Source organism: Ascaphus truei, chromosome 13, assembly GCF_040206685.1.
Source record: "Ascaphus truei isolate aAscTru1 chromosome 13, aAscTru1.hap1, whole genome shotgun sequence".
Classification (NCBI taxonomy): Eukaryota; Metazoa; Chordata; class Amphibia; order Anura; family Ascaphidae; genus Ascaphus; species Ascaphus truei.
In genome coordinates this window covers 25,159,113-25,175,176 of record NC_134495.1, presented here as the reverse complement: position 1 = coordinate 25,175,176, position 16,064 = coordinate 25,159,113, and the positions used below count along the sequence as shown (strand labels likewise).

The following is a 16,064-nucleotide window of genomic DNA, read 5'->3' as shown; positions in this document are numbered from 1 at the left end:
GGCTTCCACGTCTGCGCATGCGCAGAACGGGCCGGGGTCACGCATGCGCAGAATGGGGGTGTTTGCCGAGGTTGCGCATGCGCAGAACGGCGCATTGCCGGTCTGCGAATGCGCATATGGCGAAAAATCGCCGGTTCCGCTTTCCGGCGATTTTCGCTTTCCGGCGGGCCCTCAAAACGGAGCCCGCCGTATTAGTGGGGCCCTTCTGTATACAGCACAAGACAGAAAACCCCAGTTTTACATCCATTATGAATAAATAATACTGTACGTAGCAGGTCTCGAGCTGCAGCTGCGAATGACCAGTTCTTCCTCTACTAGAGGCAAAGAGAATGTTCACAGAGATACAGCAGTGATAGGACTTGCAAAAAAGCGGGGATACCAAGACATGGTTTACAATGCTTTGGCCAAAGAATGTAACCAAGTGACCCTCACTTGATGAGAGAAAAACAGATAAGTATTTAACTATGTAATTTGTCATGTTGCATGTAGCTTTGGGGCTTTCTGTCTTTTGTCATATGACGTGATTACAGTAGTTTAAAGTTGATATTTGGGAAGGTTTACACCTTTAAACTGCTGTAAAGATGTAGCCAGCGATATTGCACTCGTTGATGCATCCATGTTGTAAAAATAAAGATGGTAAATGACGCCCGATGTGCTCATCATTTCTCACGCATCAGCATTTGTTTCAATGACGCCTGAACTCTCCTGTTAAATGACTCACAGAGCGTCACCTTAACCGCTGCAATAACGTTCGTTGTAACTCCAGTCCTCAAGGGCTACCAACAGGTCAGGTTTTCAGGATATCCCTGCTTCAGCACAGGTGGCTCAGTCATTATGACTCAAAACCTGACCTGCTGGTGGCCCTTGAGGACTGGAGTTGGCCAACTGGTATTTGGGATCAACTGTTGTATGTTATGCTGGGATTTTCTGAAGAAAGTACTTTTATTGATGTCGATACAAGCAAATCACATGTGGGAGGTGGGAATGAAAGAAAGATTGCAGTGACAACTCCCAGCGCGCATAAGTTGAGACAATTGGGAAGACTGACCCTCCCGATTGCTCTTTGAAAACGTTACTCAGGCGATCTTGCTCTAAAATAACCGTGGCATTGAAATTTAGCATCATCAAATATTCATCTGCGTCAGGTCGCTTGTGCCGAGAAGGTTAAGCTCCTACATTAAATCTGAAAGATTTTTATCAGGAGTTGGACAACCCCCGCGAGAGAAAGCAGGTGTAGATCACACTGCATTCTGCTCTACCTCTGACATGATTTACACAGTGGGATGGGAAGCAGACTTTAGTTCAACATTCTATCTGATTAGAGTTTTACATAAACCCCTTTGGGACCAGTTACTCTCATTTGAAGTTTGCAAAGAAATATATCTTGGTGGTGCACGTAAACAAAGTACAGCAGATTTCTGCAGAGAGTTCAAGGGCTAGCTTAGTTACACACTCTACATTTAAAATAAACCTCTTAAGCTAGAGTTAAATAATGGCTCATACAGTCATGTTACCTAAATCAACTAGTTAACTAATATCCACAAAGCTAATTACATGCAAAAAAGGCAGTTCAATATATACTTAACATAGGCTTAAAGTTGTGTTATCATTGCATATTGTTACGTTAGCTTCCAATAACGTGACGTTAAATATGCCTTGGAGATCCAGACCCTCGTGTAGGTGTTTAACTGCTAGTTAACTCATGTCTGTGTTTTGCATCTATCCAGAACCTCTAACGGTTAGATGTGATTAACGCCAAGTTTAGGTTTAACCTAAGTAACGTAACACTAAGTCCCTTAAGTTAATCATTACTACCTGTGCATAAGAAATGGCTGTATTTGGAAAGTGGTCCTCACTAGGCCAGAAGAGTTGCATAGAAGGAGGAGGGGAGGATCGTGTGTTTTCATTAAGGTGATGAGTTCTGAATGAGGGAACCTTGAATTGCATAGATTGTAGACAAAGCTGCGTCCTGTTAAAAACTTGGCCGGTTCGAAAAGAGAACCATCGACTCAATATGTGTGGCTTATTCAGTAAGCTGTGAAGGCGCCGATCCGACCCAATAACACGGAAAGACCTATAGTCTTCTCAATTACCTTCAAAGCGAATGTTGAACCCGGGAGCTGTTTTGGACTCGTCTGTAGAGAATTCAATTCGAATACACGACCCTTCGCTAATCAGACCTTCAAAAGGCACAGTTTCCGTTTTGACGGAGTCAAAGAGGATCTTTCCATTGCTGTAAACGGCCAACCTAAAGGATATAAAAGAAGAAGAAGTTGAGCATAAAAAAAAGAGGACAAGGGAGAGGCCTAAACCATGAATGATTTCCCCTCTAGTGGTCATTAGGTCCGGGCGCCGGAATCTCAGTGCCGCTCCGTTGGCCCAGGATATTGCTGCGCCAGGGTTTGGTAACGGGCTGGTAGTGACAATGGGTGAAATGAGAACGGGTATTACAGGAAAACCCAAACTGATCTCAGTATGGGACCAATCTGGAACAATGTGGTTAAAAACTTGACGATTGACACCATCTTAACCCTGTCAATGCTGGAGAGGCCTGCGATGCACTGAAAAAAAGGTACGAGGGCTGTCTTTGCAATCTGAGACTGGTGGAGATACACCAAACTTTGATAAGGGATATCAGAGCTCAATCCTGCAGCATGTTCACTGTTATTTAAGGAAATGGCAGTTAAAACAGAATCAAGATCTGAAAACCCTTATCAGAGTTGAGTGAATTTCCAGCCTAAAACAATATGCGGTGAAGTCATCTTACTCATGCTCGGGAATTGCTTAGCTCCACTCAAATGAATGGGGCTAACATCTTCTCTAACACAGAGAAAGCAGCTTCCCAGTACAGTACATTGAATAAAAGCCTTAGCAGGCGTGCGTCAGGCTCACGCATGCCATGCCCCGGAATCTAGATTGTTTGATGTTCCTTACTGATGATCATTGGTAAAAAATAGTGGCATGTAAAGACAGATTGTAAATGAGGTAATTAAGTTAATTAAGCAGAGAACAAAAGAAGGAGCTTCATACTCCTGTGGTAAAAACCAGGGGCATCAGCAGAAGTGACTGCGCCATGGTTTGAACATTAGCTGCAGCATACTGTACTGTATGTAGAAACAGTTTCTTACATCTGATGCAGAATTGTAGACTTGCGCCACTTCAGAGATGAAAGATATGCAGACTGTGATACATCTCATTATAATATGGGCACCATGTAACTCCCCCAACTCCTCCTACTGACTCTCCCCAAGGTGCAAGCTGGGGCAGAGACGCAGAATGTGATACATCTCATTATAATCTGGGCACCATGTAACTCCCCCAACTCCTCCTACTGACTCTCCCCAAGGTGCAAGCTGGGGCAGAGACGCAGAATGTGATACATCTCATTATAATCTGTGCACCATGTAACTCCTCCCCCAACTCCTCCTTCTGACTCTCCCCAAGGTGCGTGCTGGGGCAGAGACGCAGAATGTGATACATCTCATTATAATCTGGGCACCATGTAATTCCCCCCAACTCCTCCTACTAACTCTCCCCAAGGTGCAAGCTGGGGCAGAGACGCAGAATGTGATACGTCTCATTATAATCTGTGCACCATGTAACTCCCCCCAACTCCTCCTACTGACTCTCCCCAAGGTGCAAACTGGGGCAGACAGGGCAAACTTAGAACAAAAGACTTTGATACACACTGTAGCGCGGGAGAGTGGAAATGCCCCAATTTTGCCTCAAAATCGCCCTCGATACATAGACCCCTTATAGTTTATGCACACCCAGCCCTGTCAGAAGCTGTTAAGAAATGGAAAAGGATAAGGCAGGTGTAGGGACTCTACAATCCACCCTAACTTCAGGCTATCATTTCTACAACACAGTAGAAATGCGATTTAAATATGCTTGCCTGTTTTTTTTAAGGCATCAAACACATAAGTTACCTACTGTAACATAAGACTGTAGTTAGTTCAACTGGGTTTCTACGTAGGACTGTTCCTTTACTCCTTACTGTAGTTGCCAGTGGGATCTGAAATGCAGTATAGAAAAACGGTATCCCTTACTAGGGTATTGCTTCAGTGGAATATATAAAGCATATGTATGCCGGTGGTCAGAGCCTTAAGCTGCGCTTATAGTGCTGGCGACGCGACGGTCACTGGAAAATCAAATAGAGATGACTTCCAGCGATCGCGACCAATCCGTCGCTCCGTTGCGCCATCGCGGCGCGCTTACTATAAGCGCACGCGATGGCGGCAATGCATTTGTTTTGCCGCAACGTCGCTGTCACCGTCACTATAAGCGCAGCCTTAAAAGCAGTGGTCCTGTGCTCGATTTAAAAAAAAAAAAAACGGATCTATATTTTTTAAACATTGTTGAATTGCAAGTTTGTAAATAAACAAAAGCAGTGTTATTCTGGGGTGTAAAAATAAACAAGTAGCGATACTCCAAATAGTGCCACCACACGTCGTCAACCGCTGCAGGATGGATAACGCTGCTGTAAATAACGCCTATTGCATCTGTGTAAACCTGATATTCTTTGGTTAAGTTCCCTGCGACAAGGTTGGCTTTCATCATTTTAAAGGGTGTACATTAAAGGAATACCCAGTATAAGCTGGGTAATAAGAATATGTAAACCAGAGCTCACCCCTGGGCCCTCGACATGTACCCCCCGCTTCCCAGTTCTGGAGATATCTGTTTTTTGGTGCCGGGTTTGACACACAAAACTACAAATATGGCCGCCTGACTACAAACATGGCGGTGTCATCACCAATAGAATGCTGTGACATCATCTCCTGGCGATGTTACAGCTTTTCCATTGGCCACCAGGCCGAGTCCTGACCTCCCCGCCATTTTGTATTCAGCGCTCACATTCTGCCAGGTGCGGGAAAGAGGAACTGGAGGGTTATTTTTCCAGACATCGGGGGGCCGCGGAACAGCTTCTGGGTGCTTTAATGTTATCATATGATATGCAATGAAGTTAATGGTAAAGTGTCTATTACACAGGCCTTCCAGAGCCTACTAAATCCTCACCTGTCTTTGTCGCTCAGGATGTACTTCTCGAAATGCAGGTGCAGTTTCTGTCCCCCTGAAGCGTCTATAGTCCATGCGCAGAAGAGGTTGTTGCTGTAGTTGCTGGGGTAGTTTGGTGATAGCACTCTACCAACTGTGGCATTTTGCACTTTGCCTCCACACGGAGCTGTGAAAACAGCAAAGTCTGATATGTCGCTCATAAAACCCAACAGATCACATTTTTCCCTGCCACGTTTAAATTTCAGAAGATGGGAAGAATATATGATGATACTCTCATGGGTTCTCTGTCCTTGCTATCTGGTATGGTGGAGAGTTTTGGTCACATTTTTACCCCTATAAACAAATTGTGTCTGGTTTTCAAACACTACCAGCTGTACAATACACAATCGGAGACCACGATCAATCTAAGTCAAAACGGACAATATAGCTATCTCTGAGTCATTCTGCAATTAGCTGTACAATGTACTTCTATTTACATTTGCACGCCAACAAATTATTTGACGATCATGGCACAGATGGAGACATTTCTGGTTCATATATAGACGCACAAAAGCGTAATTTTAAATTAAATTGACGTGCACCGATTTAGCACCAAAAAAGCCATATGCGACGCCTAGTACATACTGTACTGTAGGTCTCAGAGTGTGGTAGTGAATTTATGCAATGAGGTTAAAGAGCGCCAGGTGTTGTCATTAGGGGTCAGCTGTTATAAGCGATAACATGCAATGCGCGTTTCACTGCTGGAATCTATCTACGGTGTCTTTCCATTCCGGCAGTATAGATAGTACCGTACCTGAGCAGACAGGATCTTTGCTGCTCCAGTGTGGTTTTGAAGCGTTGAGACACGTAAGGATTCTTGAGCCCTGCAGTTCATATCCCATATAACAGTCGAAATGGGCTTTTCCCCCAGCGTGGAGATCCTTGACAGACACATCTCCGTAATCAGGCCTCCGGGGAAATCTGCAGCTCAGCATGAAAACTGCCAGGAAGACACAGCTATTTAACTCTAGGTCTGCTGGAATGGCGGTGACAACATTGTGGCAAAAAATAATATACAGGTTGCGTACAGTACATCAGCAAATTAATGAAAGAATGAACATAAGTTGCATGAGACTACCAGGATGTTTCTACAGAGAATGAATACAAGTTTCCAGTGCAGTAGTCCATACAGGAGTCTCATGCACGTGTCTGTTGTTCACACAAATAAGACGAATTACAATTTTAATAGACAACATTTCGACCATCAATTGGCCTTCATCAGAGCTATTCTGGCTTCAGGCCCATTCAAGTACTGTACTAGTGTAGCGATTACATGACTCCAAACCGACCTTCAGGCTTTAATAACTAATTAGGAAGGTCTCCCCTTCTGTTCTGATCAATCATTTTGCCCTCTAAGACCTGTGGTTACAATCCCCCCTAGACCTCAGCAGGATACTGTAGACTTGACATTCAGGAAATGTCACACAGCCACCCACAGGGCCGTTAACGGCAGGGCTGTTGACGGGAGAGAGCTTGGACAGGCATACTGGGTCTGGCAGAGGAGGGGGACAGCTGAGACAGCCATCTAGCCAGGCCTCCTTCCTCTGCTGGGCTCATTCTCCCTCACCCTGAATGAGCTTGACAATTTCAACACCCCTCCCACTCGGCACCCAGACCCTGGCTTGAAAATGAACCGCTAGCCCCCCTCTTGACAACCCTTGGCCCATCTTCCCCCCCCACATCCTCCAACGACTTAATAACACCCGGATCAATCCCCATCTCCCATCTGGTCGACAACCCTCCACTTTGGCACCTCAGCCTATGGAAAGGTCAGCACTTCAGCCCGCCTGGGAAACCTGTCGATGGGCCATGTTCCCACCAAACCATACTGCGCTCGAGGAGTAAAAGTCTCGTACACGAATCAGTTCTTGGTGCAGATGAGTTATAAAATGTATTATCTGTCACCCTTGAAATTCTCAAAGAAATCTCAGCCATGGGATTGTGGGATCTACATGTCATTGGGTACCTTGTGATTCAATGAATTTACTACAGATAACTACCTGGGTGAAATGCTCATTAGATCAATTCATTGGCAAACCAAAAAACACAGTGCCATTGAATAACTTATTAAACCCCACAAGGGAAAAATATTAAATTCTTCCTGCCTCAAGTAAATCGCAATCCGATTGCTCCCCGGATCAATGCTCTGCCTATATTTGTATTGTATTGTATGTCTTTATTTATATAGCGCCATTAATGTACATAGCGCTTCACAGTAGTAATACACGTGGTAATCATATAAATAACAAATAATATAAATAAGAGCTCATGGGAATAAGTGCTTCAGACATAAAAGTAACATTAAGGAAGAGGAGTCCCTGCTCCGAGGAGCTTACAATTTAATTCAATCTATTTCAACGTGTTTGGCATTTACCTCCCTTTGTACCTTTCCAACAATGTATACACTATACCTGCCAACGTAGAGGTTGTAAGTACCATCATTTTCAGTGATCTTTCTGTAGTAAACCCTATCGTTTACTGCTGGTGAAATCTCCTTTTCTCTAAGTGATGAACCTGTGGCATTTGTCCTTCTCCTCTTTGATGCCCCTTTATAATGCAAACAATATTCATATGGATAGTCTGTCCTCATAGGTCAGACTTTCAATTCCATTTATTAACACGGTGGCTCTTCTATGCAGTATTCCTGTTCCCTAATGTCGGGGGGAGGGGGGTGTTAAAGATGAGGTGCACAAAACTATACTCCATATTTTACAGAAAGATGTGGTTTTTTTAAAACAGCAATACTACTTTCCCCCTTTTTTCTTCTTTTTACATGTTTAGCCTGTGACAATGTATAATTCTACATTCTTACCTAAGCTGGCAATCGTTTGGTGCTTCTGTTACAAATCTGTAACAATCCTTATTGTGTGCCTAACGAAATGGCTGCCTGCAGACTTTGTGCTGCAGTCAGTGAAATGCTGCAGCTGATACAGTATGTAAACATTATATCAGTAAGTGTAACATATTATTGTTACAGCTTTCAGAGTAATACACTGTTTGGAACACAGAAACAGGTATGTTTGTGATACTTTGTTGCCAAAGGGCCGAGCGCAAAAAGGTGTGCCTGTTTCAAAAGAGGAAGTGGATATGATTTTCTAAATGGTTGCTGTAGCAACCAAAGGATGAGCAGTAAATTAAAAAAAGTCACTAAAAATGACATTAGAAGTTTAAAAAAAAAATGCAGACAGTATTAACAAATACTATAGAACTGATTTATTTAAATTGCTGCTTTAAATACCACAACTTCACTGCAAGGCAAAATATGTCCGGAGAGGCAAATGTTTAAGAAAAAAATACTTCTCTCGTCTAATAAAACGAACCAACACATGGGAGACGGATGTACAGATGGGTCTATTGTCAAAAAGAAAACACTTTGCGTCTCAAGAGCTTTGATAAATAACTCATTTGAGTTGTACATCTTGGAACAAAGCAATAATGCACAGCAGGGTGTGTGCTGCTAATGGATTTTGTTGTCTTGGATGTAAAACGAGGCTGGAGTCTAAAGGCCAATTGCTTTGTGCTTTTCAAAGTAGCAATGCTGTTCGTTTTTTCTTCTCATCGCCGTACACTTCTCTTGTTTCTTGGGAGGTGACATTTCCCAGAAGCTTCGTCTTTAAAAAAAAACCCTCAGACCTGCCTGTATATGTCTCAAAAAATGGCTTTAGCTGTCTATATTTGTATGTAAACATGTTAAAAAGGATTTGAAGCAAATGGTGACACTGCTCATTTTCATGTCATTTCCCAGAATCCCTGGCTGCGGTGCAAGCATTGTATTTTAGGAGATAATGGGGAAACTCAGGGTTGCAGACCTGTCTGGGACCATGTGACTGTGGTCACACACATGTGATATTTTTATTTGCTGTATGCTATACTGTGGAGGGTTTTTGTCACTTTTATACCCACCATAATTAATTTAATGTGCATATAAACATTAATACTTGTATTTCATATTGGTAAAAAGCTGCTCAGAATACATTCTTTGACTCTGGTTAAGTGACGAACTGTCGTGTCTCAATTCAAAGAACGTTTTTCAAAAATACGAAATTATTAGGAGTTTATTTTTCCTTAAAGATGATCAATTTAAACACTTTTTGAGATCTGCAAGTAGCTTGTATGGTTTTTCAAATACATTTTTTGGACGGTTAATATGGCGACTTTATTGCTGGCAAGTCACGTAATAATGAGGACACCCTAATGACGCTCCCAATCTTATACTGTATGTGCATTTTTCATTGGTGTATCATTATATCGGCAGTTCTGCTTCCTTGCACGGAGATTGTCAAACTCTTACCTACACGGATCACCTGTAAATCACATTTAGAGAAACAGTCTGATTTATTACAGCCCAAAATGATTGACATGAAAGGAAACAGGTTAGTCAAAATACTCATTAGGGTAAATACTGTAAGATTACCTACCTGTTTACCCAGCCATTTAATTAATGACCCACAACTTGTCCGGCATTTAATAGCTTCTGTCCCATTCTGTATTGTATCTTTCTTTGTATTTTGTCTCGTTTATAACCTTAAATGTTTTCTTCTTTTTCCCTTTTTGTAACTGTGAAGCGCTTTGTGTCCCATCGGGAGAAAAGCGCGATATAAATAAACGTATTATTTCTTATTACGTCCCATGGTACAGTGGGAATGAAAGTTCATGACAGTGTTGGTACAGAATAACCCACCATAATACATCAGATGGGAGAATGAGACCTGCTACAGTATATCCGTACCGTCCTTCGGGGGAATGGAATATGCAGTGGAATGATTGGCTACAGTCCACAACTTACTTTGGTAATGTAGTTGGAATGTCCCAATGGCATCATCCTGGAACGTCTTGAAGTATACCGATAGGCTATTGGTTGGACTCCGGATCACTTGACCTTCAACGAGAAGCGTTTCATTGGCTAAGACCACAAGGCCATCATCCCCCACTCCACGAATGGACAGCTGCTCTCCCTCTGATAGGTTGACACTTTTCACCTGCGACAGTAATAGAAGCATCTTCAGGTCAATAACTAATAGAGTTAGATTGGTGCATAGACGCTCTCAGTCACCTACCTATGAAAACGAAAATCTCACTTAGCACACAACATTTTTTTTTTAAACTTACTAATTAGCTTTCTCAAGCAAATCAGATCATCCCCGAAGCCAGAATTCCATCACTCGTTTCTTTTCAAATTATGTTTCTCATAAGTGTTGTAGTAAAAGCACAAAGGGAGGGTGTCAACGGGAGTGGTTGAATTAGTAGTTAGGGGAAGAGTTATAGGTAGTGTTTATACTGTAGGAGCAGTTAGGAAGGAGTTACAGGGCGCAGTTACAGGAGCAGTAAGGGGAGAAGTTATACGGAGGGGTTATAGGAGCAGTAAGGGGAGAAGTTATACGGAGGGGTTATAGGAGCAGTAAAGAGAGGAGTTGATCACCACAATGGTAAGGTTTGCATTTGTAACTCTTTCATTACGTCAATTAAATTGGCCGCCAGGCAGATGGCATTTACATCTGTGCCAAATAGATGAGCATTCCATTTAAGAACCGCAAATAGGCAAATTGATGCAAGAGAAAAATGGTTTTGCCACATCAAGTAGTAAATTGCATCCTCCTGATACATATAAGATACTCTATGTCCTACCTTTGCCTAAATTATACTGTAATTATTGAGCTTGATACATGGTCCAAGAAAGCAATATTGAGATGTATATACCCATTTACTCACCGTATACATTGAGCAGTGGTACATGGCAAGAGTCTGACATGGCAAGGTACATGGCAAGAGTTTGGTTTTATTACCTGAAACATGACTCACCCACCTGACACTGGGATTTAAATTGGGGTTACTGTACCTGGTTCAATATCAGTGACAGTACCACTGATCCTCTCCATTTTTCATGCAGCTCTGCGGTAATGGAGCAATAGTCAAGATGCTAACAGGGTGATTCCTTAAGGTCCGTTACAGGTTAACGCACCAGATCCAGCATCAACACACATTAAAATCAACAGGAGTTACCTCTAAATTTGGTACATTAACCCCGAACCAACCTTAATGAATAAACCCCATAAGATCTAGATCCACAAAGCGCTGTTAAATTCGGACTGATAATGTGACATTACCTAAAAACAGATGTTATGTTCCCTAAGGTTAACATGTTATACTGAAAGCTAATCATATGCACACACAACAGCTAAACTACATCTCATTAGCACAGGGATAATGTCACATTATTGTAGCATAACGTTGCGTTATTTTCCAATAACCCGACGTTATGCAGTCATGACGTTACTCTGATCGAGACCCCGAAAATAGGGCTTTTTGCTGAAATGGAAATAGCGATGAGAGTAAAATACAGCCGGTAAATGACGCAATGTTATTTAAATTATGCCCAACTGTGGTGGTATACCCACCCATACCCGGCAAAAGCCCTATTTCAGTGTCTGGATAAGTGTAACGCCAATTTTAGGTATAACTTAATAACGTTACATTAAGTCCCCGCATTAACCTTTAGTGCATGTACTTGGTTATGACAATGCCTCATTCGCATATTATTTGCATCTCATTATCACCAACGTCCATTATGGTTAATGCGGTGGTCTTCATGGGAGAAAACATGGCTTAACATTACATTAATGTCTTTTGAAGATAGACCTTTAGAGTCTTATTCTATTCACGTGGAAGCGGAGGTTCGGGCCCTTTTCACCCGACAAATCCACATTGACTTTATTAGGGACTTTAGGTCAGAAGTGGCCTGAACAGCTATTCAGCAGATATAGAATAAGGCCCTTAGTGATCATGTCATGTTAAGTGACTTAACTGAGCTTTGTGCGTCTGGGCCTAGCTCAGCTAATTCAAGCTGCTTACCAACGCCGACTGGGGTATGGAAGAGCTCGGTGCCAGGGAAGAGCACGGTGCTTCTTACCTTCCCCGGCAGTTCCTCCAGCTACGTCGCTTTGTCGTGGCGACACATCGCCAGGTGACGTCACGTTATCATGGCGACGTGTCGTTATGTGACGTCGCGGTGTGTCATTTGACGTCGTGTTGTCATGGTGACACAGAGTTACAAGGAGGAGATGCCGGAGCTTACAGAGGCCTCACGCTCTCCCCCCATCGATCAATTTAAATGTTGTGAGTAAGAGCGCGGGCCACTGGAAGCGCCGGGCTCGGTGCACTGGCACCAACTGCCCAGCCATCAAGCCGGCCCTGCTACTTACACGCACGTTTTTATTTCGAAACACCCAATAAACCAGCTATTTTATTTCTCCCTTTAATTAAATGCTTCCCAAGTTATTGATTAAAAAAATGCCATAACATTGTTTACTGCATTAAATCCCAGAGCTGAAGCAGCGCTGTAAAAGAACATTGCATCATGTCCTCGTTCAGTAAACTACACAGTAAATAAGGCCTTAACGACTCTTAGGAAAACAATTTAAAAAAAGGAATCCCTTTTCATAGATTTCACTTATAAAAGAAGATTTTGTAGAGCTGCTAATCACAAAATCATTGTCCAATTAATTGGTAAGACGATATCCAGTATTAAAGCACTAGACCCATTTAAACAAATCAAAATATATATTTTTGCTTTTGAATTCATGTTTCATCCTGTTTACGTACGTAACTGTCGTTTTTCCCCAGACATATTCAACCCTAGAGATATACCGATGAGTAGCAATTTAGCTGGGACCCCTTATATATGGTCATTGCCATGAATTCTGGGAAATGTTTTATAAAACAGCGAGGGTGACTGTATTTGTCCGGGACAAATGTTGCGCAATGCGCAGTCACGCTCGTCACTGCGCATGTGCGAACGGCGAGCGCTGACTGTGCATGCGCAAACGGAAAACCTTGACTGTGAATGCGCGAACCGTGAGCGCCGACTGAGCATACGCGATGAGCGCTTGCCGGTTGCTTATGCGCATGCGTGATCTGCACTTGCCGACTGCTCGTGCGCTGGTGTAATCGGAGCTTACTGGTCACGCATGCGCGGTCGACATGTGCCGATCAAAACTGTCTCGGTTTTGTATCACTGCCGATCACACGCGACCAGCAGCGATTCAAAACCGGGACAGTGGCCCAAAACGTCAGGACAGAGACCTAAAAACTGGGACAGTCCTGGCTAAACTGGGACGTCTGGTCACCCTAAAAACAACTAAAGTCACTAAAACTCATATTTACTGTAGCATTCTTAACTCATTTGAGTATGAACATTTAACCTTAAGAGTGCCAGCGTCCAGCAACACCAGAGTTTCACCAGATTTCCGGCACTTCTGTGTCATGTGATCACTATAAGAAAGATCACATGATGCGGCCAGGCACTGAATGCCGGAAACAGAGGTAGAGGGAGCTTTACTATCATTTTGATCGTGCTGGCCGCTCCATCAGAGCCGTCTGTTCGATCACCCCCTAAAAGGCTGCCACATATGTTGCCGCTGAGACAGTTCACAACAGCGCTTTTTGCCATGCGCACTCCGACGCCATCTTTAAATGGCAATGTCCCACCACTCGTGCTCCCGCATGCCACAAGCTCCATCCGGCAAGCTCCGCGTGCTCCCATGCTAACCGCTCCGACAAGCCATGTTTAAATGTCCCACGTGGGACATTTAAACATGGTGCTGCAAAGCAGGCGTTCTAGGACATGTAGTGGTTCCGTGCAGGACATTCAAACACGGTGTGTTAGAACCGGGCAGCACAGTAGCTCATCGGAGTGAGCGGTGCAGGAGCGTGCGGAGCTTGTCGGACCGAGCTTGTGGCAGCACATTGCCAATTAAAGTTGGCGTCGAGCATGCGCGCTTTTCACCATGTGACAGTGAGTTGTACTGGCAGTGACATGTGAGGCCGCGCAGCAAACATACTAGACTATCATAAGACTCCATCCAGTATGGTTTAGTAAATATGTCCCTTTACCGCCCATTCAAATAAATATGGCCCCTAATCCCTCAGTTAAATATTGCAATTGATGATTTTTGCTGAATCTTCTATTCCCCAAATTTGCCACTAAAAAAACCAACAAGGTCCCATGACATGCCTGGTACATCACAAGGGCCTCAAGCGTCATTACGGCCACTGTATCATGCAGAAGATTTTAATGCATTATATACATTTACTGTATTATATATTTTGGAAAGTTGTTTGTCTGTTCGCTATGCCTTTCGACACCTTTAAGATATCATAACCAAATGTTGCATGAGGGTTCCTGAGATCAAGGAGCAGGTTTTTGTCTGTTTGTATACAATTGACAAATGACATCACTGATGACATCAGCAATGACATAGCTGATGACGACATCACAAAGACAAAGACAAAGGACTTTGAATCCCTCCAGTGTACATCTGCGTTGCCCCAAAGGCGGACAGCCTTTGGCACAGCCGAAGGGCAGCTAAAGGGTGTGAGCCATTTGCTGCCGTTCGCTGATGTTTGGTGATGTTAAAGCTTCTCTATTTCAATCTGAAACTCACCAGCCCTTTATCCCCTGTACCCAATTTTCCAACTCTTATCTGTCCATGAAATATCTGTGAATTGACTGTATAACCCGGTTCATTTAGTATAACCATGTATTGTTATAACTCTGTGCCCAGGACATACTTGAAAACGTGAGTTAACTCTCAATGTATTACTTCCTGGTAAAACATTTTATACATAAAATGACATAACCCCATCACACAACCCTCAAGCTACAACTAGTGGTCACCCTGAAAATTAAATTTGCAACATTATCAAAAATACAGGAGCAGCCAAAGTTCTTCAAGACTTAGGCTACGGCCCCGCTCCCTCAGTCAGCGCGCCCGCACTGCATGCAAGCAGCGCGCTGAGAGGCACAGACCGCTATCTGCGGTCTGTAGGGAGTGGGAGCGGCGGCCGTGGTTTGAGCGGTGGGGTGTGGTTTGAGCGGAGGGACCCGCTACTCCCTCCCTCCCTCCACGGGCTCGGTCTCCCGGGCTGCAGGAGGGAGCTGCTGCGGGCTGCTGGAAGGTAAGCAGCTCCCGCTCCCTCCCCCTTCCCCCACAAATGCCCTCCTCACACACGCTGATACACACACACACACCACCTCCTACCTTGTGGAGGAAGCTCTCTGAAAACTCCCGCCCCCGCCCCTGATAGGCTCATCAGCGCACCACGTGACGCGTCACCGCTCGGGATCACAATTTTTTTGCATCCCCTGGCGGCTGACGCGTCACAGCGCGTTGTGAGCCGTGCAGCGAGGGGGGACTGGGACCGGCTCAAGAAGGATACCCCTGCTGGTGAGGAACGCGCACGCACCCGCAGCGGGACCAAAGCCTAAGAGAGCGAGATCAGTGTTTGGGACAAGAGTACAAAGACCCACAAACACGCATTAGAGGCTCCTGATCGAACACTTCAGGACCTCAGAGGCAATTAAACTATTATGGTTGGAGTTGTTGTTTTAGCCGGGATTTCACATTTAGAAACAAAAAAATATATGAATTATCCATTTAGAAACCTCAGTATTTTTTTTTTTAATTCCCGAGCAACACTGGCTACTTTAGCTAGTATTTAATATACAAGTGTTTCTAAAGCTTTGCGGTACCAGGATATGTTGAATATTATTGGAACTAAATAAGGCTGAGTCCCCTGTGCCGCTGACCGCGCTCATGCTTGGAGAGCGGTGACGTCACCAACTCTACAAGCATGAGCGACGGGTGTCCGCGCTATTTCTCAAGCGCGCGCGGGGGGGCGGTTGCAGGCAAGCTGAGCGCGGTTCAAAGTCAGATTTTTGGTTTATGCAAGCGCCAAGTGTGGGTGATTGTCCGTGCCCGCGCACGAGTGTGCGCGTTACGAGTGAGCGGAGACATAAAAATTGAAATAGCCAGAAGCAACCTCGCCAAGCTCAGCGCGCTCAGCGCTCTCAGCGGCACAGGGGACTCAGCCTAAGAAGAGCAAAAAGTCCAAAGTGGAAAGAGGAAAACAGCAGGTCCTTCTCATGCAGGGACAGAGGTAAAAAGGTGCCATGGCAAATATCCTCTCTGAAAATCAATGTTATTACAATGAATTATTCCATCAGCCATGCC

General features: G+C 44.0%; 1 protein-coding gene across 2 annotated transcripts in view; it reads right to left on the bottom strand.

Moving 5' to 3' along the window:
* Window positions 1-16,064, bottom strand: part of SEZ6L (seizure related 6 homolog like) — a 287,273-nt gene that overhangs the window by 58,234 nt on the left and 212,975 nt on the right. For both annotated transcript variants that reach the window (XM_075568961.1, XM_075568962.1), the window contains 4 exons: window positions 9,842-10,034; window positions 5,810-5,995; window positions 5,017-5,182; window positions 2,094-2,248 (listed from right to left, as the gene is read on the bottom strand). In XM_075568961.1, the coding sequence (XP_075425076.1) occupies window positions 2,094-2,248; window positions 5,017-5,182; window positions 5,810-5,995; window positions 9,842-10,034 (700 nt within the window). The remainder of the gene's footprint in view (window positions 1-2,093; window positions 2,249-5,016; window positions 5,183-5,809; window positions 5,996-9,841; window positions 10,035-16,064) is intronic.